The 25,699-nt window shown below is 45.7% G+C and overlaps 1 protein-coding gene across 1 annotated transcript in view; it reads right to left on the reverse strand.

The window, feature by feature from the left end:
• Positions 1 to 7,955: 7,955 nt before the first annotated feature.
• LOC120994679 (EZH inhibitory protein-like) overlaps positions 7,956 to 25,699 on the reverse strand; it is a 57,056-nt gene continuing 39,312 nt past the window's right edge. The window contains exons 3-4 of the mRNA XM_040423458.1: positions 10,890 to 11,077; positions 7,956 to 8,054 (exon numbers count right to left, since the gene is read on the reverse strand). Of these exons, the coding sequence (XP_040279392.1) occupies positions 7,956 to 8,054; positions 10,890 to 11,077 (287 nt within the window). The remainder of the gene's footprint in view (positions 8,055 to 10,889; positions 11,078 to 25,699) is intronic.

A 25,699-nucleotide genomic window follows, 5' to 3' on the forward strand; every position in this document is an offset into this window, starting at 1 on the left:
AAATTAAACCTAGTAAAAAATAACGACCACCGAGCCTGTCTAGGGGTGAGATGTTTAGCAGACTCCAGATATAATAAGTTTTTGTGATCAGTAATCACCGTGACGGGATGAACCGCCCCCTCCAAAAAATGACGCCACTCCTCAAAAGCCAACTTAATAGCCAAAAGTTCCCTGTTGCCAATATCATAGTTCCTTTCTGCAGTAGACAATTTCTTCGAAAAGAAAGCACACGGACGCAATTCACCAGGGGACGGGCCCTGAGATAGTACCGCTCCCACCCCCACCTCTGATGCGTCAACCTCTACAATAAAAGGAAGCAAGACATCTGGCTGTACGAGAATAGGGGCCGAGATGAATCTCTCCTTCAGAGATGCAAAGGCAGTTTTGGCTGCATGTGACCATTTGGAAAAATCGGATCCCTTTCGGGTCATGTCCGTCAGTGGTTTGACCACCAAGGAATAGTTCTTTATAAACTTTCTATAAAAATTGGCAAACCCCAGGAAGCGTTGCAATGCCTTCAGGTTCTCAGGCAGATCCCAGTCTATAATCGCCCGGACTTTCTCTGGATCCATGCGGAAACCTGAATCTGACAACACATACCCCAGAAATGGCAGTTCTTTTACGGCGAACACACATTTTTCTAACTTAGCAAACAATTTGTTGGCCCTTAATATCTGCAGCACTTGTCTCACATGGATCTTATGTGTATCCAGATCCGGGGAATAGACCAGGATGTCATCAAGATATATCACAACAAATCTCCCGATAAGGTGACTAAAAATATAGTTGACAAAATGTTGGAATACCGCAGGAGCATTAGTAAGACCAAATGGCATGACCAGATTTTCATAATGCCCTTCCGGAGAATTAAAAGCCGTCTTCCACTCATCCCCCTCTTTGATGCGAACCAGGTTATAGGCTCCTCTGAGATCCATTTTGGAGAACCATTTAGCACCAGCAACCCGATTAAAGAGGTCGGGAATGAGAGGAAGAGGATAGGGATCTCGGATAGTTATCCGGTTTAAGTCCTGGAAATCCAGGCAAGGACGTAGGCCCCCATCTTTCTTTTTACTGAAAAAGAACCCTGCAGCCACAGGTGAAGAAGAGGGTCTGATGTGTCCCTTAGCCAAACTCTCCGAAATATAATCTTTCAAAGCCTTCCTCTCCGGGCCGGAAAGATTGTTTTAGGTAGTTTTGCCCCAGGTAATAGATTAATCGGGCAATCATATGGACGATGAGGTGGTAACCCCTGACAACCCTTCTCAGAGAACACATCCATAAAATCTGACAGAAAGGCAGGTAAAGATGTTACAGAGAGTGTAGAGCATCTACTACTTAAGCAGTTGTCCTTACAATGTTCACTCCACTCCACAATCTCCCCGGCCTGCCAATCCACCACTGGATTGTGAGTCACCAGCCAGGGACGCCCCAATACCATAGGAGCCGGAAGACCGTCCAGGACATAACAAGAGATATGCTCTTTATGGAGGTCCCCTACCTGCAGATGGATATTATGGATGATCTGAGTTAACTCTCTCTGAGTAAGAGGGGAGGAGTCGATGGCAAACACAGGAATAGTTCTGCATACCGGTTCCGGAGTAAAACCCAGAGCCTGAGCAAACCGTGAATCCACCAAGTTGACCCCCGCCCCACTGTCCAAAAAGACGGAACAGATCTCAGTTTTATTGCCCGCCTCAACGGTAGCGGACAACAAAAACTGAGACATGCGTATGGAGGAAACGAATACGCCCAGACTGTTCTCCTCCGCACAATCTGGGGACTCTAGTTTTCCGGCGGCTCCTTTGTTTGTGGTCTCTTTGGTTCTGAGGGACAAACCTTTACAAAATGACCCCTCCCCCAACAACGAAAACAAACCTCTGACCTACAGCGGAACTTAGGAGGATTCACCCGTCTAGTGGCGCCCCCTATTTGCATTGGTTCGACTGGACCATAACAGACTGATCCCTGCCCTATAGAGGCCTCCGTAAAATTTAATAGTCTCTCCCTGAGTCGTCTGTCGATTCTTATGGACAGAGACATAGCAGCCTCAAGAGACCCAGGGACCTCGTATACCGCCAGCGCGTCTTTTAATTTTTCAGACAACCCCTGGCAGAACTGACTCCTAAGGGCCGAGTCGTTCCATAACGTATCAGTAGCCCACCTACGGAATTCGGAACAATATAGTTCAGCAGACCGGTTCTCTTGCCGAAGTCTAAGTAGCTTAGACTCAGCCAGTGAGACCCTGTCCGGGTCATCATATACGAGACCCAGGGCTTCAAAAAACTCCTCCACTGATCGTAAGGCCGGAGAGTCTGATGGTAGGGAGAAAGCCCAAGCCTGCGGATCTCCTTGCAGGAGAGAAATTACAATGCCCACCCGTTGTTCCTCACCGCCGGAGGATCTAGGGCGTAACCTGAAGAACAATTTGCAAGCTTCTCTGAAGGTTACAAATTGGTCTCTCCCTCCAGAGAACCTATCAGGTAAAGCCACTTTTGGCTCAGGAGTACCTTGGTTTCCCGTAGCAACTGTGGAACCCAAGGATTGCTGCTGCAGCACTGTTGCTCTTAATCCTGCCACTTCAAGGGATAACCCCTGTAATTGTTTCGCCAAAACCGAAACCGGATCCATAGTGGAACAGACAAAAAACAAAGCAAAACAGCAAGCAAAAAAAAAAAAAAAAAAATCTCATATTTTTTTTTTTTTTTTCCTTTTTAAAAGGCCAGATATACTGTCACGACCGCTATCCCAGCAGCAGTCGTGTCGCACCAGACGGAGGGGAAGGGGGACCCTTATCTACGGATGGGAAATAGAATGGCCACCCCTGACTAACCCTAAGCTGGCACCTGTCTGCCCTGATACCCTAGACGGGGTGTGAACCCGTGCGGCGAGCAGTATGACTAAACCCTCAGTCGCCCTAACAAGACTGGACTGGGGAAAGGCCGATGGGAGCGCTAGTCATCATCACTCACGTCTAGGAAAACAACAGGGGAAGACAGCAACAAACAAACAACAGCAGAGATAGACTTATCCAGTCACGAGCAGAGAAGGCGATCCCAAACATGACAGTCCACGCCGGACAAGAGCTCCACAGCAACACCATCAAACGATCTCCTTCCAAGGTCAGAGTAGCACTGGAAGTAAGGACTATATCTGGCAATGACTGCAAGTGAAAGTGAAACTAATATAGTAGCTGGGAGTGGCAGACAGGACTCACCTGAGAAGGATGCCTACAAACTCCCAGTCAGGACAAAAAGGTTCACAAGGCAAAACCCAGATGACATACCCTGAACCACGGAGCAAACTCACAAGCTATCGCGAGTAGCAAGTCGCTGCGACCTTCTCCTCCCAGACCTGTCTGGATCAGTCACAGTCGTGACAGGTATATGTTTGAATCTTGTTTACTCATTCTCCTCCTCCTCCTGTTCTATACAGTATATATGCCCTCACTCCAATGTTTCATACAGTCTGCTCATCTGTAGGCCCTCACCTCCAATGTTTCATATGGTATGCTCAGCTGTAGGCCCTCACTCCAATGTTTCATACGTTCTGCTCAGCTGTAGGCCCTCATTCCAATGTTTCATATGGTATTCTCAGCTGTAGGCTCTCACTCCAATGGTTCATATGGTATGCTCAGCTGTAGGCCCTCACTCCAATGTTTTATACGGTCTGCTCAGCTGTAGGCCCTTACTCCAATGTTTCATACGGTCTGCTCAGCTGTAGGCACTCACTCCAATGTTTCATACGGTCTGCTCAGCTGTAGGCCCTCACTCCAATGTTTCATACGGTCTGCTCAGCTGTAGGCCCTCACCTCCAATGTTTCATATGGTATGCTCAGTTGTAGGCCCTCACTCCAATGTTTCATACGGTCTGCTGAGCTATAGGCCCTCACTCCAATGTTTCATACGGTATACTCAGCTGTAGACCCTCACTCCAATGTTTCATACCGTATGCTCAGCTGTAGGCCCTCACTCCAATATTTCATACGGTCTGCCCAGCTGTAGGCCCTCACTCCAATGTTTCATACGATCTGCCCAGCTGTAGGCCCCCACCTACAATGTTTCATATGGTATGCTCAGCTGTAAGCCCTCACTCCAATGTTTCATACGGTCTGCTCAGCTGTAGGCCTTCACTCCAATGTTTCATACGGTCTGCTCAGGTGTAGGCCCTCACTCCAATGTTTCATACGGTCTGCTGAGCTATAGGCCCTCACTCCAATGTTTCATACGGTATACTCAGCTGTAGACCCTCACTCCAATGATTCATACGGTATGCTCAGCTGTAGGCCCTCACTCCAATATTTTATACGGTCTGCCCAGCTGTAGGCCCTCACTCCAATGTTTCATACGGTCTGCTCAACTGTAGGCCTTCACTCCAATGTTTCATACAGTCTGCTCAGGTGTAGGCCCTCACCTACAATGTTTTGTGGGGTCAACTGACAAGGCATATTATTTTCTATGTTTCAGACTTGGAAGGAAACATAATTTGGTTTCCTTCAGTGGTGAATCTTTCAAGCATGTGTTTTTTACAGGATTCTGGTTTTTATATAGTGGCACAGGGGTAAAAATGTTAATGTTTTTTTTTTTTTAAATATGTCAGGCTTGACTCTATTTTCTCCTCTCTCCTTTACAGATGCCTTTTCAGGAGATATTAGACCCTTTCACATTTGGGGCCTGGAGGAATTACAATTGTATTCCTTTTTTTCATTTTATGTGCCACTTTCCCTAGATTTTTTTTGGGGTATACAATAGAATTCCAAGATAGTCTGATAGCAGCTTGTAATTGTGGTACAGTTCCATAATTTAAAGAGGCAAAAAATGCTGACCGCCATTCCCTGCGCTAACTCTGCTATGTGACGCTCTCTGGAACCCAAAGGAACATTAAAATTAGAAATTGTTCATTCTTTCTTGGTAGCCTGTGCTGTCCGCCATTCCCTGCGCTAAGTATTAAGCAAATATATTGCTGCATTTGTGGGAGGGGAGGCTGATTACAAGGCTATTTATACGTACCTGTGGGCCCAGGCTGGCTGATTAAAAGGCTATTTATAGGCACCTGTGGGCCCAGGCTGACGCCGATTCAGCTGGTTTCACTACTTCTGAGTCAGCTCTAGGATACAGCAGCATGGTGTGGAGGCTCCTTATGGCTGGGCGACGGCAGAATGTCTCAGGAGGGTGCTGGTATTCATGGTAGGATTGGAGTTGTTTGCACAGGACCCACGCTGCGGTCTGCGACATGTAGCGCTCTGGGATGAAGCAGAGTTTGGGCGCTAATGGTCGAACGATGGTTGTTAGTATTGTTTGTCTGGCTATTCAGAGGCCTGGTGGGGCCATTGCATACAGTTATTGGGGTAGCATGTGCTTAGAGTAGGCATGGTTGTATGTTTTCTGATACCTGGTTTACATGTGGGCGCGTGTCTGCAGTTGGCTCAAGCTATGCATGTGTAAGAGGCAGCCCTGAATCAAACAGCAGCATTTCCAGCACTTACAGTTGTGTTCAAAATTATTCAACCCCCACTGAAATTGAGTGTTTTGGCCAGTTTGACATTGATTTTGATCATTTCAGTCATCTTGTTTACAATTAAATCAAAGAGGCACTTGTAAGTCAGACAAATATAACATAACATTTATAATGAAATAACCACAAATGTCTTTTCTGTGCTCACATCATTATCAGTTTCATTCAACCCCCAAGTGACATTCAATCTTAGTACTTAGTACAACATCCTTTTCCAGTTATAACAGCTTTTAAACGTGAAGCATAGCTTGACACAAGTGTCTTGCAGCGATCTACGGGTATCTTCGCCCATTCTTCATGGGCAAAAGCCTCCAGTTCAGTCACATTCTTAGGCTTGCGCGCTGCAACTGCTTTCTTTAAGTCCCACCAGAGGTTCTCCATCGGATTTAAGTCTGGTGACTGCGATGGCCACTTCAAAATGTTCCAGCCTTTAATCTGCAACCATGCTCTAGTGGACTTGGAGGTATGCTTGGGATCATTGTCCTGTTGAAAGGTCCAACGTCTTCCAAGCCTCAGGTTTGTGACAGACTGCATCACATTTTCATCCAATATCTCCTGGTACTGAAGAGAATTCATGGTACCTTGCACACGCTGAAGCTTCCCTGTACCTGTAGAAGCAAAACAGCCCCAAAGCATGATTGACCCCCCGCCATGCTTCACAGTAGGCAAGGTGTTCTTTTCTTCATAGGCCTTGTTCTTCCTCCTCCAAACATAGCGTTGATCCATGGGCCCAAACAGTTCTAATTTTGTTTCATCAGTCCACAGAACACTTTTGTGGTTTGTCCACATGACTTTTGGCATACTGCAGTCGACTCTTCTTATTCTTTGGAGACAGCAAGGGGGTGCGCCTGGGAGTTCTGGCATGGAGGCCTTCATTACGCAGTGTGCGCCTTATTGTCTGAGCTGAAACTTCAGCACCCACATCTGACAAATCTTTTTTCAGTTCCTCAGCAGTCACACGGGGACTTTTCTCCACTTTGCGCTTCAGGTAGCACACAGCAGTCGAAGTCAGCATCTTCTTTCTGCCACGACCAGGTAGCGTTTCAACAGTGCCCTTTGCCTTGAATTTGCGAATGATGCTTCCTATGGTGTCTCTTGGTATGTTTAACATCTTTGCAATCTTCTTATAGCCATTGCCCTTCCTGTAAAGAGAAATCACCTCTTCACTTGTCTTCCTGGACCATTCTCTTGACTTCACCATGTTTGTAAACATACCAGTAAATGTCTAGAAGGAGCTGAGTATCACAGTCCTTTTACATCTGCCTAATTGGTGCTTATTATGCTTGATTTCTGCTCCTTGACATCCACAGGTGTTTTCAATACGAAAACACTTGAATGAACCTCTGTTCTTAAGAGTGGTAGTCTTTAAGGGGTTGAATAATTGTGTCAATGAAGAAATCACAAAAAAAAACCATTTAATACTGTATTACAAAAACAATTGATGTCATTTTAGTTGCATTTGGTTCTTTAAAAAGTCCTTGTAAGATTTCATTCTGAACACAATTACAAATGTACACTAAATTCCCTAAAACCCTTTACAGCATTGGGGGTTGAATAATTTTGAACACAACTGTATATCTATGCAGACTGTCATGTTCCCTCCGGCCACCAGAGGCCACTGTGACTAAACAGGAACCTGAGTTGTGCTGGCCAGAGGCTAAGAAAGAGTTAAGAGATTTTTTCCCGGGCTGTTGCAGAAGTTGCCGGGGGCCTTGCTGAGATAACAGGGAGAGATGGACTGCTGAGAGATAACAGTAAAAGACTGTAGCAGCAGGAGGCTATATTAGCTGAGATTTTCCTGACAGCTGTGGAGCTGCACACAGAGGACTTCACTGTGTGTTCCAGAAGAAGTGGGACCGTGTGTAGAGACCAGCCGGATCCCTCCTGCCAGAGGTGGAGAGCTGCATCTGTTGTGACCAGAGAGAGAAAGACAGACAAGCAAGCGATCAGACCTGGAGCCAGACTGCATCTTAGTGGATCCAAGAGAATCTGCAGAACTGTGAGTGGCACAGGTGCTTATCTGTGATAGGTTATAGAGTCAGGGACTTAGTCAGTGCGCTGTAGAAGTGTCCCCTGGGTAGCAGGGCTAGATAGGGAATAAGTGTGGAGAGTAGCCTGCAAGCTGACTGTTTGCTGTTTAGCTTATTCTTTTTCTATGCAAAATCTCATTACCACTGTTGTTGTTTTATGTTCACCTGTTCATACCATTCCTGTCATTGACCCATTGTGCCTCTGGTGCGGTGGTACTGTATTGTTACTCAGCTTTTCCGGCAGTTTCATTTTGCTCCTTAATAAAGCCGGCTTTTGCTTCAGTCTCCTTGTCCGCTGTACTGTACTTGAATCCTGCTTTGCGGTCTCTCCCACCTCTGACCGCTACACATGCTGTGTTTAAGTGATGGTAAATGTGGATCAATGGTTGTTTTAAAAATAATAAAAAGGCTCGTTCACGCCTGGGCAGCGGCAGAAAGTGCCAGGCGAGTGCTGGTGTTAATGGTAGAATAAGACTTGTATGCACGAGACCCACATTGCAGTCTGCGCATATGCTGGGACGAAGCAGAGTTGGGCGCTAATGGTTAAATGACTGTTGTTAGTATATTTTGTCCGGCTGTTTAGGGGCTTGTTGGGGGCTATTGCATATTGTTATTGGTGTAAGCATGTGCCTAGAATAGGTATGGTCGCATGTTTTCTGATACCTGTTACATACGGGACACGTTTATAGGTACACTATATGTCAATTAATTGGCGTTGCATCAGGGTTTATATTTCAACCACGTTTATGTTTTTCTTAGGCCAACACGAGGTGGTGTTGTGGTGACCATTGATATAAAAAAATAAAAATAAAAATAATAAGCACTCCTGCAGCATCATGTGGAGGTTCGTTCGCGCCTGGGCAATGGCAGAAGGTGCCAGGCGAGTGCTGGCATTCACGGTAGGATCGGACTTAGTTACACGGTCCGTGACTTGTAGCGCTCTGGGGCGAAGGGGTTTGGACGCTAATGGTCGAATGATTGTGGTTAGGATTGTTACCTTCAAAGCTACGTCCGTGTGTATGCATTTACATTTTGTCCTATACGCCATTCACTACTAGAGCTGCGTTCATGCGTCTGCTGTTGCATTACATTAATACTCTGCTCACTTTCAGATTGCATTCCTGGAACAGTTGGTGTCCGATCAGGGCCCTTGGCGAATGGTTGGAGTTAATTTAGGCCCTTCCAACAGATTCACCATTGTTTCAGTCTGCAGCTCTCAGGATTCAGACCTTCTCGTAATATGTTCATATGTTATTAGTCAACATAGGAGTAAATCGTTTCTGGTTACCGGCCACTCTTTCAATCGCATCAGAATTAGCCACCTCCATGAACGATGTGCCGGTGCACATGACAAAGAGGTAAGGTAGTTTGAAATCCCTGTGATATATACGGTATATTCCGCACGTTCATCGTGAGGGGTCTTTTGCGTTCAAAAGTGGGTGTCGTAACGGTATGTATATATTTACTCTAAACTAAGGTCTGCTCTTTTTGGCCCCTTTAGGCTGCCCTACCACAGCAGTTAAGGCATAACTCCACTGCTTGTTGTAGATAGGGTTAGATAGGTTAGGTTCACCTTTCTGATAGCCGATCCAATCACAACTCTGCTATGTGACGTTCTCTGGAACCTAAAGGAACATTACGATTAGAAATTGGTAATTCTTTCTTGGTAGCCTGTGCTGACCAGGTCAATTAACTTCTTAGGTGTTTAGATCAGCAGGCCCTTGCTCCTAATGTTTCATATGGTCTGGTCAGCTGTAGGCCCCCACTACAATGTTTCATACAGTCTGCTCAGCTGTAGGCCCTCACCTCCAATTTTTTGTGGGGTTAGCTGACATGGCATATTATTTTCTATGTTTCAGACTTGGAAGGAAACATAATTTGGTTTCCTTCAGTGGTGAATCTTTCACGCATGCGTTTTTTACAGGATTCTGGTTTTTATGTAGTGGCACATGGGTAAAAATGTCAATGTTTAAAAAAAAAAATATGTCAGGCTTGACTCCATTTTCTCCTCTCTCGTTTGAAGAAGCCTTTTCAGGAGATATTAGACCCTTTCACATTTGGGGCCTGGAGGAATTAAAATTGTATTCCTATTTTTCATTGTATGTGCCACTTTCCCTATACTTTTTTTGGGGTATACAATAGAATTCCAAGATAGTCTGATAGCAGCTTGTAATTGTGGTACAGTTCCATAATGTAAAGAGGCAACAAATGCTGACCGCAGTTCCCTGTGCTAACTCTGCTATGTGATGCTCTCTGGAACCCAAAGGAACATTAAAATGAGAAATTGGTCATTCTTTCTAGGCAGCCTGTGCTGACCGGTTCAATTAACTTTTTAAGTGTTTTGATCAGCAGGCCCTTGATCCAAATGTTTTTGAGGGTCACCAGTAGTGTTGATCACGAATATTCGAATTGTGAATTTTAATCGCGAATATCGGCACTTCGAGAATTTGCGAATATTTAGAATATCACTAAATATATTCGTAATCGCGAATATTAGATTTTTTTTTTTTTCTTAAATACCAGTTTATGCGAATTTTCGCAATCAAGAAAATAATGCCTGGAGATCATGAATTCGCGAATTTTCGAATATATGGCGAATTTTCGCCCAAATATTCGTAAAATATCGTGAATTCGAATATTGCCCCTGCCGCTCATCACTAGTCACCAGCAGGTCAATGATAATTTTTAAAGGGTGTGTATGATTCCCTCCTTTATGTGTAATAAAGGGTGCATTGTAGTGCCAGTTCCTTGTAATTTTTGGCAGCCCATTCACTTGGTGCATAGGCTTTATGAGTGTAGGAGTCCCACTACCTGAACAATTGTAGCACCATGTGAATGAGGCCCTCCTTTATGTGATATACAGGCTGTATCTCTTCTTCCTTGTAATTTCTGTTAGCACTTACACTGTATATACAATTGAATCTACAGGAAAGAATGTTTCCTAACAATTTTTCCTCTAAAAAGGATTTTTTTTTTTTTTTTGGGGGGGTGGTTTTGGGCGTTTTTTTGTCAGTCTGTAAAAGTGGCGTACATCTCGGACAACATGGTTCCCAGCAGCAACATTGGTGTCCAAGATGCATCCAGCTTTCAGACCTTTTCCTATGAACCAGGCACCCTTCCCTCATCCAAGCAGGGGGTGCCTGGTTGCCTCCCATTGACTTCCATTATACTCGGGTGCTCGGCCGAGCGCACGAATATCGCGATGTGTTCAGACCGAACACCCAAACACACAAACACTTTGGTGCTCGCTGATCACTAGTGTGCACATATTTACCCTCCTGGTGGAGGCTGGTGACAACCTCCTCCTCCTCTTCTTCATCATCAGGAGCTGGGGGGGGGGGGTAATACGGTTGCAGAGAGACCAGCCTCTTCGGCCTCCACCTTCACCATTTCGACAACATCAGGTGGTGGTGGAGCATCTGCATGCTGGGAGGGTCCAGCATGCTCTCCCTCCTCCTCCTCTTCCAATGCCGAGACCACAGCCACCACCATATCCTTTGTAGAAGGCCTGCGCCGTACAGAGGGAACTGGAACCCCTGTAATCACACAATGTTCAGAATTTAGATAAACAACTCAGAACTCATAACAAATGCAAATTCACCCCTTAATGACCGAGCCATTTTTATCCTTTCTGTCCAGGTCATTTTGAGCAAATCTGACATGTCACTATTAGAGTTGAGCGGACACCTGGACCCGAACTTGACCCCGAGCCCCATTGAAGTCAATGGGGACCCAAACTTTTGAGCACTAAAATGGCTCTAAAAATGTCATGGAAAGGGCTAGAGGGCTGCAAATGTCGTCAAAATGTGGTTAAGAGCATGGCAAGTTCTCTGCAAACAAATGTAGATAGGGAAATGACTTAAAATAACAAAATACGTAAAAATAAAAATCTTGATCTAGGAGGACCAGGTCCATATGGAGTAGGAGGTTGAGGAGGCGGTGGATGTGGCGGTGTAGGTGGAAGTGGCGGTGGAGGAGGTAGCCTACACTGCTTTTTGGTTTAAAATGTTTTTTTATTTTTTGAAATTAGGGTACACCCCAAAACATTGGGAAATAAAACCCTCCAGTCGTGCTAAACACACGTTCAGACAATACACCGGCTGCAGGGAAGGCCAGCACCTCCAAGGCGTAAAGGGCAAGCTCAGGCCATGTGCCCAATTTGGAGACCCAGAAGTTGCAGGGGCTGACCCCTGTCAGTTAGTTCGTGTAGGCGTGTGCATACTTACTGCCCCACGATGTCGCACGTCCCCGTGATGTTCACGATCCAATTTGATATCTGCTCTATCAACTTTCGATGTTCTTTTATGCGCCTACCATGGTGATCACGGGTGGCAGGGAATCTGGGTTCCAGGCCGGAGAGGGAGCGTGTGAAAAAGAGACCAAATTTAAGGGAGATAAATTTATAAAAAAAATTGGGGATCCAGCAGAAATGTGGGAAAAGCTATTCAGGCGCAAATGTGGGACAAATTACAGAAGCCCAAATGTGGGCCAAAAGAGTCAAGCGGAATTGTGGGAAAAGCTATTGAGGCGCAATTGTTGTCCAAAAGAGTATAGCGGAAAAGTGGGACAAAGTATTGAAGCTTAAATGTGGTACAACTTGCTTAAGTTTAAGCATTGAATCAAAGGAGGTGGCGCGCATCAATTAAAGAAGCATTTCAGAAATGTTATTCCCTGTCACCTATGCAGAGCAGGGGTTTATTCACGTCTAAAATTGTATGTCAACCCAAGAATGTAACAGAAAAATTACTGAAATTAATTAACCTGTCTACTTGGTACGATGACAGAAAACAATTGTTTATTGTCACCCTAAAATATAAAATAAAAATTATTGAAATTTATTAGGATGTCAACTAGGTAGAGGAGGGGTATATTACACCCAAAAATTGGTGAATTTGACCATAAAATGTAACTGACAAATGTTTTTTGTTTTTTTTACCGGTCTAATAGGTGGTACATCACACCAAAAAATTGCTGAATTTCAACTGAAAATGTAACTGACAATTTTTTATTTTATTGTTTAACCTGTCTACTAGGTATAGCAGTGGTACTTCACACCCAAAAATTGTTGCATTTCACCATAAAATGTAACAGACAAATTTTTTGAATTTATTTTACCGGTCTAATAGCTATAGCAGTGGTACTATATATACACCCAAGAATTGGTTAATTTCACCCAAAAATGTAAATGACAAATAAGTGAAATTATATAAAATAAAACATGTACAAAAAAAATAAAAAAAATAGATTTATGAGGTGGCGTTCCATCTGGAATAGGAGTTTGAGGAGGCGGTGGAGGAGGACGAGATAGCCAACACAGGTTTTTGGTTTTAATTTAATTTTGTAAAATTAAGGTACACTCCAAAAGAGTGTGAAATATCCAAAATACAAACATGAGCAATTGCGCTGCAGTATAACAATGGCTGGTTAGTGCCGGTATACATGTCTATTCTGGACAAGGTAAGGACAAGTCCTGAGGGATCCATGCCTGGTTCATTTTAATGAATGTGAGCTTGTCCACATTGGCTGTGGACAGGCGCCTGCGCTTGTCTGTGACACCCCCTGCCATGCTAAACACACGTTCAGATTATACACTGGCTGCAGGGCAGGCCAGCACCTCCAAGGCGTAAAGGGCAAGCTCAGGCCATGTGCCCAATTTGGAGACCCAGAAGTTGAAGGGGGCAGACCCGTCATTCAGTACAGTATGTGTAGACGTGTGCACACATACTGCTCCACCATGTTGGTGAAATGCTGCCTCCTGCTAAGACGTTCCATATCAGCTGGTGGTGCTGGTTGTTGTGGCGTGCTGACAAAGCTTTTCCACATTTCGGCCATGCTAACCCTGCCTTCTGAGGTGCTGGCGGTGCCCCAGCTGCGTTGGCGTCCTCGTCCTCTGCCTTCACCTTGTGCTTCCACTGTGTCCCTGCTGTCAGGTGGGAATGCCACCAGCATCGCGTCTACCAATGTGCGCTTGTACTCTCGAATCTTACGATCACGCTCCAGTGACGGAATTAAGGACAGTACGTTGTCCTTGTACCGTGGATCCAGCAGCGTGGCCACCCAGTAATCGGCACAAGTTAGAATGTGGGCAACTCGGCGGTCGTTGCGGAGACACTGCAGCATGTAATCGCTCATGTGTGCCAGGCTGCCCAGAGGCAAGGAAAAGCTGTCCTCTGGGGGAAGTGTATCATCTGTGTCCTCTGTATCCCCCCCATCCACGCACCAGTGATGGCCATGAGCTGGTCTGGGTGCCACCCTGCTGTGAACATAGTTCCTCCTCCTCAATCTCCTCATCCTCCACCTCCTCATCCTCCAGAACTGTGCCATGGCTGGACAATTGGGTTTGTGGGTGCAGGAAACCACCCTCGGAGCCACTTGGGAATGACTGGCCGGAAACCCTACGAAATGATCCCTCTTCCTCCTCCTCCTGTGCCACATCCTCTTCCATTATCGCCAGGAGCATTTTTTCAAGGAGGCATAGAGGGATAGTAACACTGAGAAAGGCGTTATCGGCACTGGCCATGTTGGTGGAGTACACAAAACAGCGCAACAAGAAACACAGGTCTCGCATGGAGGTCCAGTCATTAGTGGTGCTGTTCCGCCGAGCGACTCACCCATGCGTGCTGCAGCTGAAACACCACTATCGCCTACTGCTGCTGATGCTCGCACAATCTGGCCAGCATGTGCAAGGTGGAGTTCCACCTTGTGGGCACGTCGCATATGAGGCGGTGATTGGGAAGGAAGAAGTTATGCTGCAGCGCTGACAGGTGAGCAGCAGCAGGGTGAGAACGCTGAAAGCGCACATAGACGGCCCACACTTTATGCAGCAGCTCTGACATATCGGGGTAATTTTTAAGGAATCTATGTGCAGCGTCCCACACTGTGTGTTTGTGCACTGCTTAAAAGCACTTTTTACCTTGTCAACAGTATTATGTTGTAATGTATGATTTTGTATTAATATATCTGCAAAATCCCTGTTACCAGGCAGATTAGGTGTAATTTATACATCAATATAACAAAATAGCTAAGACAGGTGCACTCTGCGGTCTTACTAAACCCTCAAACTGATTTTAAAATTGAGAGATTAGTCAACATGTCCTACGGTGTAGAACATGTCTAAGCCCGGGCACCACGCCAAGGTTTCTCAAGTAGCCCGGGACCTAACACTCTCCTAACTGGGCCGTATGGGCAATACCAGGAGCCAGTGGGCAAATTACAGGAGCATGAGGCCGACTCACAAACAACTCACCAGTTACCTCCAGCATGTAACCATGCTTGCAATGGGAGGAGGGAGGAGTCTGCGAGTCCCACTCAAGACTGGCTGATATGGCCCAGGCCTCAGAGGTGCACCTAAATGTGGCCTGTAGATGGAAAATGCAGCATACGGGAAGGGTACCCGACACTGCTATATTATAATGTGTATCTCCCTTTAAGAAAGTTAGGCCTGCAGCAGGCAATTCATATTTCAGCCAGCAGAGGGAGCCCCCTGGTTAGTATAAGTAGGCCAGGGACTAGCCTAGGAGGTCAGTTAGAAGTTACTAGTTCAGAGTGAGTTCTGAGAGAGAGCTAGGACTGAGTAACCAGTGCAAATATTGCACCACTGGTGTGGAGGGTCATTCCCACCCAGTTCTCCAGGTTAAATATACCTGAGGTACTCCACGTATGAGCCTGTCTCTAACAATTTTGGGACAGAGCCGGTCTCCAGGAGAGAAGGGAATCTCCACAAAACCGCTGCTCAAGGGTCATCACCGGGATTTGGGTGTCTGGACCTTGAGAGGATTGTTTCCAGCCAGGAACTAAAGCAGGAGAGAAAGTAAGTGTACCCCTGCAGAGAGAATAGTTGCCTGAAGTATATTGCGGTATTTCAAGTAAGAGGAAAGCCCTGATCCTAGGAGGCCTGTCTTGAAAAGAGTCTTTTGCTACTGTGAATTATAGCCTGAACCACGGCTGTGACTGTATAGTAACGTGTGGAATAATCCTGGAACTGTACTACTGGCTGTTCATCCATTTTCGCATTTGTTCAGTAAAGTTAACCTGTTATACACATACGAGGACTGCTCAATTATTCCACCTATCACTACACGGTGTGCCACCGTTCAATTGGCACTGGCGTCACGACATTCATCACCTGCCTGTTCCAGTGTTGACCCGATTGAAGACGACAGTGAATCCCAGGTTAGTGGGTTGCCCTGCACTACGACTCCCCGCATACCCAAAGCGGCTACTGACCCCCTGGGATACTGCAAAAACAGGCACATTTAAATTGGAGTTTATACACCTCCAGGAATCTCTATATATACAAACTGAAAAGACCAGCGTGGTATTAGCAGGAGGTGCTCAAACCCACATGCAGTCGTGCATATATATAGGGGAGCAAATCCTGAACTTGTGGCCCTTTGCTAATGGCGATCCCCAGCAAAAATGCATACGGTGGAGGATGCCCGCAGCGAACCACAAGTACCACAATAGACATTTTACACAAGATAGCAATTATGTGGATGTGATAATTAATATAGCAATATAACAAAATAATAGCAAAGACAGGTGCACTCTGCAGTCTTAATAAACCCTCAAACTGATTTTAAAATTGAGAGATTAGTCAACATGTCCTACGGTGTAGGACATGTCTGAGCCCGAGCACCGCGCCAAGGTTTCTCAAGTAGCTCGGGGACCTAACACTCACCTACCTGAGCCGTATGGGCTATACCAGGAGCCAGTGGGCAAATTACAGGAGCATGAGGCCGACTCACAAACAACTCACCAGTTACCTCCAGCATGTAACCATGCTTGCAATGGGAGGAGGGAGGAGTCTGCAAATACCAACCACATTTACCCCTTCCCTGCCCAGCAGCATCAACCCCTGTTGGTGTAACCCCCTACAAATACCCTGGCACTGCATTGCATCTCTGCCCTTGCAGTACCAACCACATTTACCCCTTCCCTGCCCAGCAGCATCCAGCAGCATCAACCCCTGTTGGTGTAACCCCTGACCTCCCTTCCCATTACCTTGCCAACCCTGTTCCCCTGCTCCGCCCTGCTGTACCCCTGACTGTATTTCTGTGCCTGTGGCCTGCATTCACCCCTGCAGCGCCACCGTTAACCCTCGTTGTTCCCTTAGGAATAGGATTAGAACCAGGTGGGGTGGGCTGCTAATATATGTGTGTGTGTACTGTATTGGATAGCTTTGTGGGTGGAATTTGGGAACCGTGTAGTTTAGTGCTGTATTTATAGTACTGTATTGTTAGGGTATTGCGTGCGTAGTGTACTGTAGGTATTAATAAATATCTTGTTTTATTTGTAACTATCTGTGTTACGTGTGGTTATTAGCGATAGTTAGTTCAGTAAGGCGCATGCAGCTAGTTTAGTGATTGGCGTAAGGCAAAGTAGCATATTATTATTATTATAAAGGTATAAACAGGCAGAGTCATCGATAGACTGCTCCTTCTATTTATGAATATTAATTATTGATATTTGCATAAATATTGGTGATTAATATTCCCCCTTTACAAAAATGAACCAGGCATGGATCCCACAGGACTTGTCCGTACCTTGTGCAGAATAGACATTTATACCAGCCTCAACCATCCATTCTTGTACTCAAGTGCACTTATTCTTTGTTTTATTTTGTTATATATCCCAATATTTTGGGGGATACCCCAATTTTAAAATAAAAAATAACACAAATCAGTATTGGCTACCTATTCCTCATTCACCGCCGCTTCCACCTACACCGCCACATCCACCCATCCACCGCCTCCTCAACCTCCTACACCTAGATCCAGATTATTTTATGTTATTTTAAGTCATTTCCCTATCCACATTTGTTTGCAGAACAGTTGTCATGCTCTTAAGCACATTTTAATGCCTTTTGCAGCCCTCTAGCCATTTTAGTGCCCAAAAGTTCGGGTCCCCATTGACTTCAATGGGGTTCGGGTTCGGGGTCAAGTTCGGGTCCCGAACCCGAACTTTTTTTTCAAGTTCGGCCAAACTCGTCGAACCCGAACATCCAGGTATCCGCTCATCTCTAATTGGCACACTTTATAAGGGGGTATTTTTCTACTGGTGCACATTATAGGGAGAATTATTACTAGTATGGGCAATATTACTATTGAGGACATTGTTAACATTATGCCCTCTGGCAGATAATTATTACTATTAGTGAGACTTTGAAGAGCACTATTACTGTGGGGGGCATCATGGCACAGTATCAGCTTAGCACAATTATTTTTGGGGGATATTATGTTTACAATACTATTAGTGTTAGGGACACTATTTGCTGGGCACAGTTATTTTTAGGGCACTGTGTGCCAATAATTTGTGTAGTGGGCACTATCTGTGTGGTACTTGTATTTTAATGTGGACTGTTTTTGCCTTCCCAGATCATTATGTTTTTTTTGTTTTTATTTCCATTCACATATGACAGCCTATTTTTTTAGGGACAAGTTGTACTTTCTAATGGCACCATTTAATTTTGCATACAATCAGAATTTCGATGAAATTCGATACAAATTAGAATTTGTTGCACACCTCACCATAAGTATAGTAAATATAGAAGGATTGTAAAATAGTGTTCAGTGTTAGTGCTTAATTGATACATGATTCCACATTGTTTGTGCAGTGTCCCACTCCGTACCAGTAGTAGGGCCCTGTATATTTAAGGGTATTTGCTGAATGTCATTTTATGCTGTGTATGTATATAGTTGTGAATTCCTATTAACAGGCTGGTAACAAACACTGCAAATTAGTCACCACTAGATGGTGCTGGTACATTCCCCTTTAAAAGGGACAGGTGGCAGACAGGAGAAGAGGATAAGAGAAGTGTAGTATGAGGAAGTATGTTGTGAGGAGAGTCAGATGAAAGTTTACCATGTAGCTACCACTTTAGCCCACTTGACAATGGCCAGGTTGAGAGAGGCTGGAGGAGGAATAATCAGAAGCTACCCAGCATACACCAGAGTAGACTTGGATATAGAGCAAGTCTAGTGGAGATAGAAGCAGTTTTTAGCTTGTGGACTTCAAAGCACCTGGACACACCAGTAAGACTAAGCGCAAAGTTGTGTTTTACCACATTCCTCTATGGACCATATGGAACTATTTATGTTGGTAACCAGTACAAAGAATGGAGCAGAAGTTGTTTGCCTGCAGTTAGGGAGAACTGCCCTGTAGGTTGCAGAAAGGAAGAAAAACATAGAATATAAGATCATACCATTTTAAGTACCTGGCTGTTTGAAAGTGAACCAGTTGCCCAGTAAGCACAGATGAAGGACTCTGATACCAGCAAAAGGAAGCATAATAGTGTTATTAGCACATTGAAGCCTGTAGTACCATAACTGAGCCTGTTACCTGAAATTACAGCACAACTGAGATCAGAAGTGTATCCGAATACCTCCATGATAACTGAACCTGTACATCTATCTCAAGGCAAGTGATTCTCAGTAAATGTTCCAGTTATTTATTTAAACGGACTCCTCTTTATTTCTATCACTTCCTTTGCTCCCAAGGTTGCGGCGTCTCAAACCTCAGAAACCCTGCCTTCCCTGCACCTAAAACCCTGTACCATCAAGGGCACCTCAACTAACATCTGGCAGGAGGTCCCTGCCCCGAAGGAATCTGTTACCTTCCTTCCCATCACTGCATGCCGGCTCAGGGATCTGCAGATACTTAAAGAGGACTTTTCACCTCTCCTGACATGCCTATGTTAATAGCTTCATGCATTCCCCATGTAATAACAATTCTAGAGCATCTATTGTTATGGCTCTATCTTGTGCCATTTCTGTATTATTTGCACTAGAAGTTATGAATTGCTATTAGCCTTCAGTAAGGGTACAGAGGGGAGGTAACCAGTTGGGGAGGTAACCAGTTGGGGGGGGGGGGTGTACCTGCACAGTCTGACAATGGCAGAACTGATTGGATAGAGTCAGTCTGTGCAGGGACCCCCCCCCCCAACTGGTTACATCCCCTCTGTGCCCTTACTGAAGGCTAATAGCAATTCATTTATAACTTCTAGTAGAAATAATAAAGGAATGATACAACATAGAGCCATAAGACTACATGTTCCAGAATTGTTATTAAATCGGGAATGCATAAAGCTATTAAAACAGGCATGTCAGGAGAGGTGAAAGGTCCTTTTTAAGTATCAAGTACTACCTCATCAGGCAACCGCACTCAAACATTGCCCCTGTGGTCCCGGTCACTGCATTTGTCCCTGGCAAAATTTTGGATAAATGTGGCCTTTACCATGACCCTAGTTTTATGCTTAGCCTCAATGGTCAGTGTATTACTTAGCATGTTTTACTTGATGACTTTTTAACCTATTGCTGTGGTATGATATAAATATTTTCAGTCGATACCATCCTCGTTATGAGTTTTCTTGTTATTATTTCTACATCTCAATCAATACTGAAGCGCACAAACTGATCAATAATACTAAAGAATAATTAAAGGTTCTGTTACATAGGTAAAGATCCTGTATCGTTCTTAATTGTACACTGTAGTTGCAGACTCACATAGCTCATCAACTATAGCACTTGACCAGATATTATAAATTTAGTCTCATAAATTTTTACAAATTAACAGAATATGTGACGTGCAAGAAAAGGCAAATGGGGGTAAGATGGAAAAAAAAGTGCAAATGTTATCATTGTTGTTTTTGTCCTGTACTTAAAGGGTTTCTATCATCACAAAATTCGTTATGTGGCTGGCTGACATTAGCGATGTGCTAATGTCAGCAGTACATAACTGTAACTTTTATCCTACATGCCACCGTTCGCCCAGAAAACGAACATTTAAAATATGCAAATGAGCCTCTAGGTGCTATTGGGGCATTGCTGCAGCACCTAGAGGCTCCGTCTCCTCACCGTTTGGCACGCCCATTTTGCTTTGATGGACATCTCTGCTCTGCCCTTTGAAAGTAAAATCCTGCGCCGTCCCGTTTAGTATTCGTCGCAGGCGCAGTGAGGAAGCCGGCAGCAGGAGAGCGTCCTTCACTCACTGCGCCTGCGCCGAATACTAAACGGGACAGTGCAGGCACGGGATTTTACTTTCAAAGCGCATAAATTTGCTAATGTACGAGCTCCTATTCATTTTCATTCAGTACTCACACAATGACACTGCCACAATCATATGCAGCACTTCAGCAAAGGAATTATCCAGCTTTTTGTAATGCCTGTGGGTAGGGACAGACACAGACAGTGAGCCATGACCTTGAACTCAGCCCACTTTCCCTACCTAGTTGCAGTACAAGCCTTAGGTAGCAAGACTGCAACTGGTCAACTGCCTCTGCGCTACTTACTTGCAAACACCAAGAGACAAAAAATACAAAAAAAGGTCATATGTAAATGGATCAGAGGCAGACAGGCTATACAGTACTGAAAAAGAGACAGAGAGTGTTCAGAAGACAAGCCGATTTCAGAAGCAGATGGACAGTGCAGTACCAAATGAGAGACAGAGAGTGGTCAAAAGACAAGCCATGGTCAGAGGAACAAGCAATCCAATAAGCACAAGAACCAGGAACACAGCTAGTGGGTCACTGGCACTGGTTTATGGCCAGGAAGGGGTTTAAATAGAGCACCAAGTTCCATGATCAGAAGCTGGTGGGTCCATGACTCAGCGCTCCATTAGTCAGAAACACTACCACATAGTAATAGAGCAGCAGCTGAGCAATCACCCACTGCTAATCTCCTTCAGCACATGCCTGATGTAGGGAGAAACAGAGCATTGTTTTCTGTTGCTAAGGAATAAGGATGCAGTTGAGTCACCAGGGGCTGTGGCTTATTAATGCATCTCTCCCAGCGCAGCCATGCCAAAACCAGAGATTGCGCAGCTGGAACCTGGACAGGTGAGGTTCTGATGCTTTTTGAACATTTTAGCTGTTGATAGCAGCATACTATACATGTTGATAAATAATATTCGCCTGCTGCCTACCTCTCCATTCCAGCTCCCTGGGTCAATGGCTCCATTCAGGAGCCTTCCTGCCTGTAAGCGACCAGGATCACATGTGGTGCTGCAGCCAATGACCAGCCTCACCAGTGACATGTCTCCAAGCGCCACATGACCCCCATAGTGATGTGCCGCTTGGGGACACGTCATTGCTGTGGCCAGTCAGCAGATGCAGCAGCACAGATGTCCCCATCCCTCCAGATGTTTACAGGATGGGGCCCTTTGGACTACTGAAAATGATCCAAAAGTTGGACAACCCCTTTAACATAATCATGAGTGGGCAGACAAATGCTGACCAAAATATTAGAATACCCATCTAAACCGTTAGTGGACTTTGTTCATTGATCTATAAGATTGCCTTCATGCAGTCAGTGTTAGATCAGTGACCTTCATCAATGATTGTGAAAACCAGGTTTGGAGCCTCCAAAGAGATAAGATAAAATTAAAAGATTTGTACCTGTTCTGTGTTTTTGATCAGCACCTGGTATTGACTCACAAAAGTCACAATCACAATTAGAAATCACTGATAAAACACTGACTGTGTGAAAGCGGCCTTAAAGGGGTATTATCAACACGCCGTTTCATACTTACCTGCTCCCGACGCGCTGCCACTTCCTGGTTTTGGCACTCGGCAGGGGGCGGGCTCCATCTTGATTGAAGTCTTCTCCCGGCCAGGCCGCGCGCTGGACTGAACGCCCATGCCGAGGCCGTGCATGCACCCTGGTGACTTCTTCCTGGCAATTATACTATACTGGCCAGAAAGGAAATTACCATAGCGCATGCGCGGCCTTGGCGTGCGCTTTCGGGACTGCGCGCGGCCGGTAGAAGAGAAGTCGTCTGCGCAAGCGCGGCCACCGCGATTCCTGAGAAGGGCCGTAACCAGGGGAGACGGAAGACAACAGTCAGGTAAGTATATGTTTATTTTCTTCTAAGGGGTGGGAATTAGTTAATTAAATATATTTAGAAAAGTGATCACTGTTAAATCATTAACAGATTTAACAGTGATCATTAACATGAGAATACCCCTTTAAGCTTATTAGATGGCCAGATAATTGCACAGACCATTGCTAACAAGCGTTCGTCTGAACGCTCATTCGCGATGATCTGGCAGTGTAATACTGCCGTTGATTACCTGATAAATGAGCAAACGCTCGTTCATCGGTTAACTGGAATCTTTCAGCAGGTTTAAAAATCATTGTTTGCCGCAGCAGATCATGCCATCTAATCATGCTATCTTGCTGGCAAACAGTGATTGAGTATGGAGGCGAGTGATGGAATTAGTGATCACTCTTTCCCATACTGTGGAGGAGATTGCTGCATGCAATGGCAGCGCTCTCTTCTGCTGATGAGCGGGTGATTGTCAGGAAGGAACACTTCCTCCCCATCAGTTGCCTAGATGTTCTGCAGGTCTAATATAAGCTTTAGTCTGAAACTGTTTATTTTCAAGTTAGTTAAATATCGATGTCTTAATGTTCAGGGCCCCCTTCACACAATAAAAGTGGCTTTAGTCTGAGGCCAAAAACACAATAACGATACTGTCCTTATCACATATATCCTTGTCCTTACCAGAATCATAATGAAAAAAGCGCACAGGTCAATGACTGTCAAATAATCAGCACACTAGTCCCTTGCTGCTGTCATTACTCCATTATCTCATTGTCTACAGTGTGTTCTGTCCCTGCCTCCTTCACGTGTATGGTCACGATTTTGACATTAGATATTACAAGACAAGCTCACTCATCTCTTAGTGCTAACTTCAAGTCCATGGTCTGGCTAGTAGAGATGTTCCGAACTATTCGCTGGCGAACAGTTCCCGGCGAACATTGCTTGTTCGCGTTCGCCGCGGCGGGTGAACCGCATTCAGTTCTTTTTCTTTTTTTTTTAACACACACAGACAGCCAGGAGGTGCCGTAACTACCGGGGAAGCAGCTGCTTCGGGGCCCGACTGTTTATTTTTAAGTTAATTAAATATCAATGTCTTAATGTTCAGGGCCCCCTTCACAGCAGCAGTCTTAATGTTCAGGCCCCCTCGCTAATGTGATCTAATCTTACTGTATTCTAAAGTCTCCTGATGTGTCTGGGATTCGAACCCTCAACCTCCAATGTATCAGTGGCAAAGCATTTACCCTCACAACCATAAACAAGGCATTGCAACTGATTGAAAATACAGTATATGAGACTTCTACTGTTGTAGCTGGCTAAGTGTACATCTATACACATGACAGCTGCCCCAACACACCCAGCACTGCTATATCTCTATATGACAGCTGTCCCAGCACACTCAGCTCTGCTATATCTCTATATATGAGCAGCTGTCATGTGTATAGATGTACACTTAGCCAGCTATAACAGTAGAAGTCTCATATTTTTTCAGTCAGCAGCAAGGCATCTCTTATGGTCTTGTGGTTAGGTGCTTTGCCTCTGATACAGAAGGTCGTGGGTTCGAATCCCAGCAGAAACTTTTCTGACATACAGGGCGGGACACAGGAAGAGGCTGCATCGCATCGCTGACATGGAGGTAAGTAGAAGTGTTAATTATTTATTTTTTTAATACCTGACTGTTACTGCCATGGGGGGAGCGGGGGGCACTTGATACTGGCACATGGGGGTAGGGGGGTTGGCACCTGATACTGGCACCTGATACTGGCACCTGGGGGGGTGGGCACCTGGTACTGGCACCTGATACTGGCACCTGGGGGGGGTTGGCACCTGATACTGGCACCTGGGGGGGTTGGCACCTGATACTGGCACATGGGGGGGGGAGAGGCACCTGATACTGTGGATGGCACTGTTTAGGGTAGGGGGATCTGTGGATGGCACTGTTTAGGAGAGGGGGATCTGTGGATGGCACTGTTTAGGGGAGGGGGATCTTTGGATGGCACTGTTTAGGGGAGGGGATCTGTGGATGGCACTGTTTAGGGGAGGGGGATCTGTGGATGGCACTATTTAGGGGAGGGGGATCTGTTGATGGCACTATTTAGGGGAGGGGGATCTGTGGATGGCACTATTTAGGGGAGGGGGACCTGTGGATGGCACTATTTAGGGGAGGGGGATCTGTGGATGGCACTATTTAGTGGAAGGGGATCTGTGGATGGCACTATTTAGGGGAGGGGGATCTGTGGATGGCACTGTTTAGGGGAGGGGGATCTGTGGATGGCACTGTTTAGGGGAGGGGATCTGTGGATGGCACTGTTTAGGGGAGGGGGATCTGTGGATGGCACTATTTAGGGGAGGGGGATCTGTTGATGGCACTATTTAGGGGAGGGGGATCTGTGGATGGCACTATTTAGGGGAGGGGGATCTGTGGATGGCACTATTTAGGGGAGGGGGATCTGTGGATGGCACTATTTAGTGGAAGGGGATCTGTGGATGGCACTATTTAGGGGAGGGGGATCTGTGGATGGCACTATTTAGGGGAGGGGGATCTGTTGATGGCACTATTTAGGGGAGGGGGATCTGTGGATGGCACTATTTAGGGGAGGAGGATCTGTTGATGGCACTATTTAGGGGAGGGGGATCTGTTGATGGCACTATTTAGGGGAGGGGGATCTGTGGATGGCACTATTTAGGGGAGGGGGATCTGTGGATGGCACTATTTAGGGGAGGGGGATCTGTGGATGGCACTATTTAGGGGAGGGGGATCTGTGGATGGCACTATTTAGGGGAGGGGGATCTGTGGATGGCACTATTTAGGGGAGGGGGATCTGTGGATGGCACTATTTAGGGGAGGGGGATCTGTGGATGGCACTATTTAGGGGAGGGGATCTGTGGATGGCACTATTTAGGGGAGGGGGATCTGTGGATGGCACTATTTAGGGGAGGGGGATCTGTTGATGGCACTATTTAGGGGAGGGGGATCTGTGGATGGCACTATTTAGGGGAGGGGGATCTGTGGATGGCACTATTTAGGGGAGGGGATCTGTGGATGGCACTATTTAGGGGAGGGGGATCTGTGGATGGCACTATTTAGGAGAGGGGGATCTGTTGATGGCACTATTTAGGGGAGGGGGATCTGTGGATGGCACAGGGGGGGGCCCATAATTTTTTTTTGCTATGGGGCCCATGCATTTCTAGCTACGCCACTGAAGGACAGCATCCATCTTAGATTCATTCTGAAGCTGCAGTGTTAGTTAGAGCAGGGAGAGTGCTGCTGCTGCTGAATCAATAGGGAAATCGTTAGCTAGGCCAGTGTTCAGTGTCCACTGCAGTCCTCAAAGACTCAT

Source organism: Bufo bufo, chromosome 1 (genome assembly GCF_905171765.1).
Source record: "Bufo bufo chromosome 1, aBufBuf1.1, whole genome shotgun sequence".
In the NCBI taxonomy this organism is placed as follows: domain Eukaryota; kingdom Metazoa; phylum Chordata; class Amphibia; order Anura; family Bufonidae; genus Bufo; species Bufo bufo.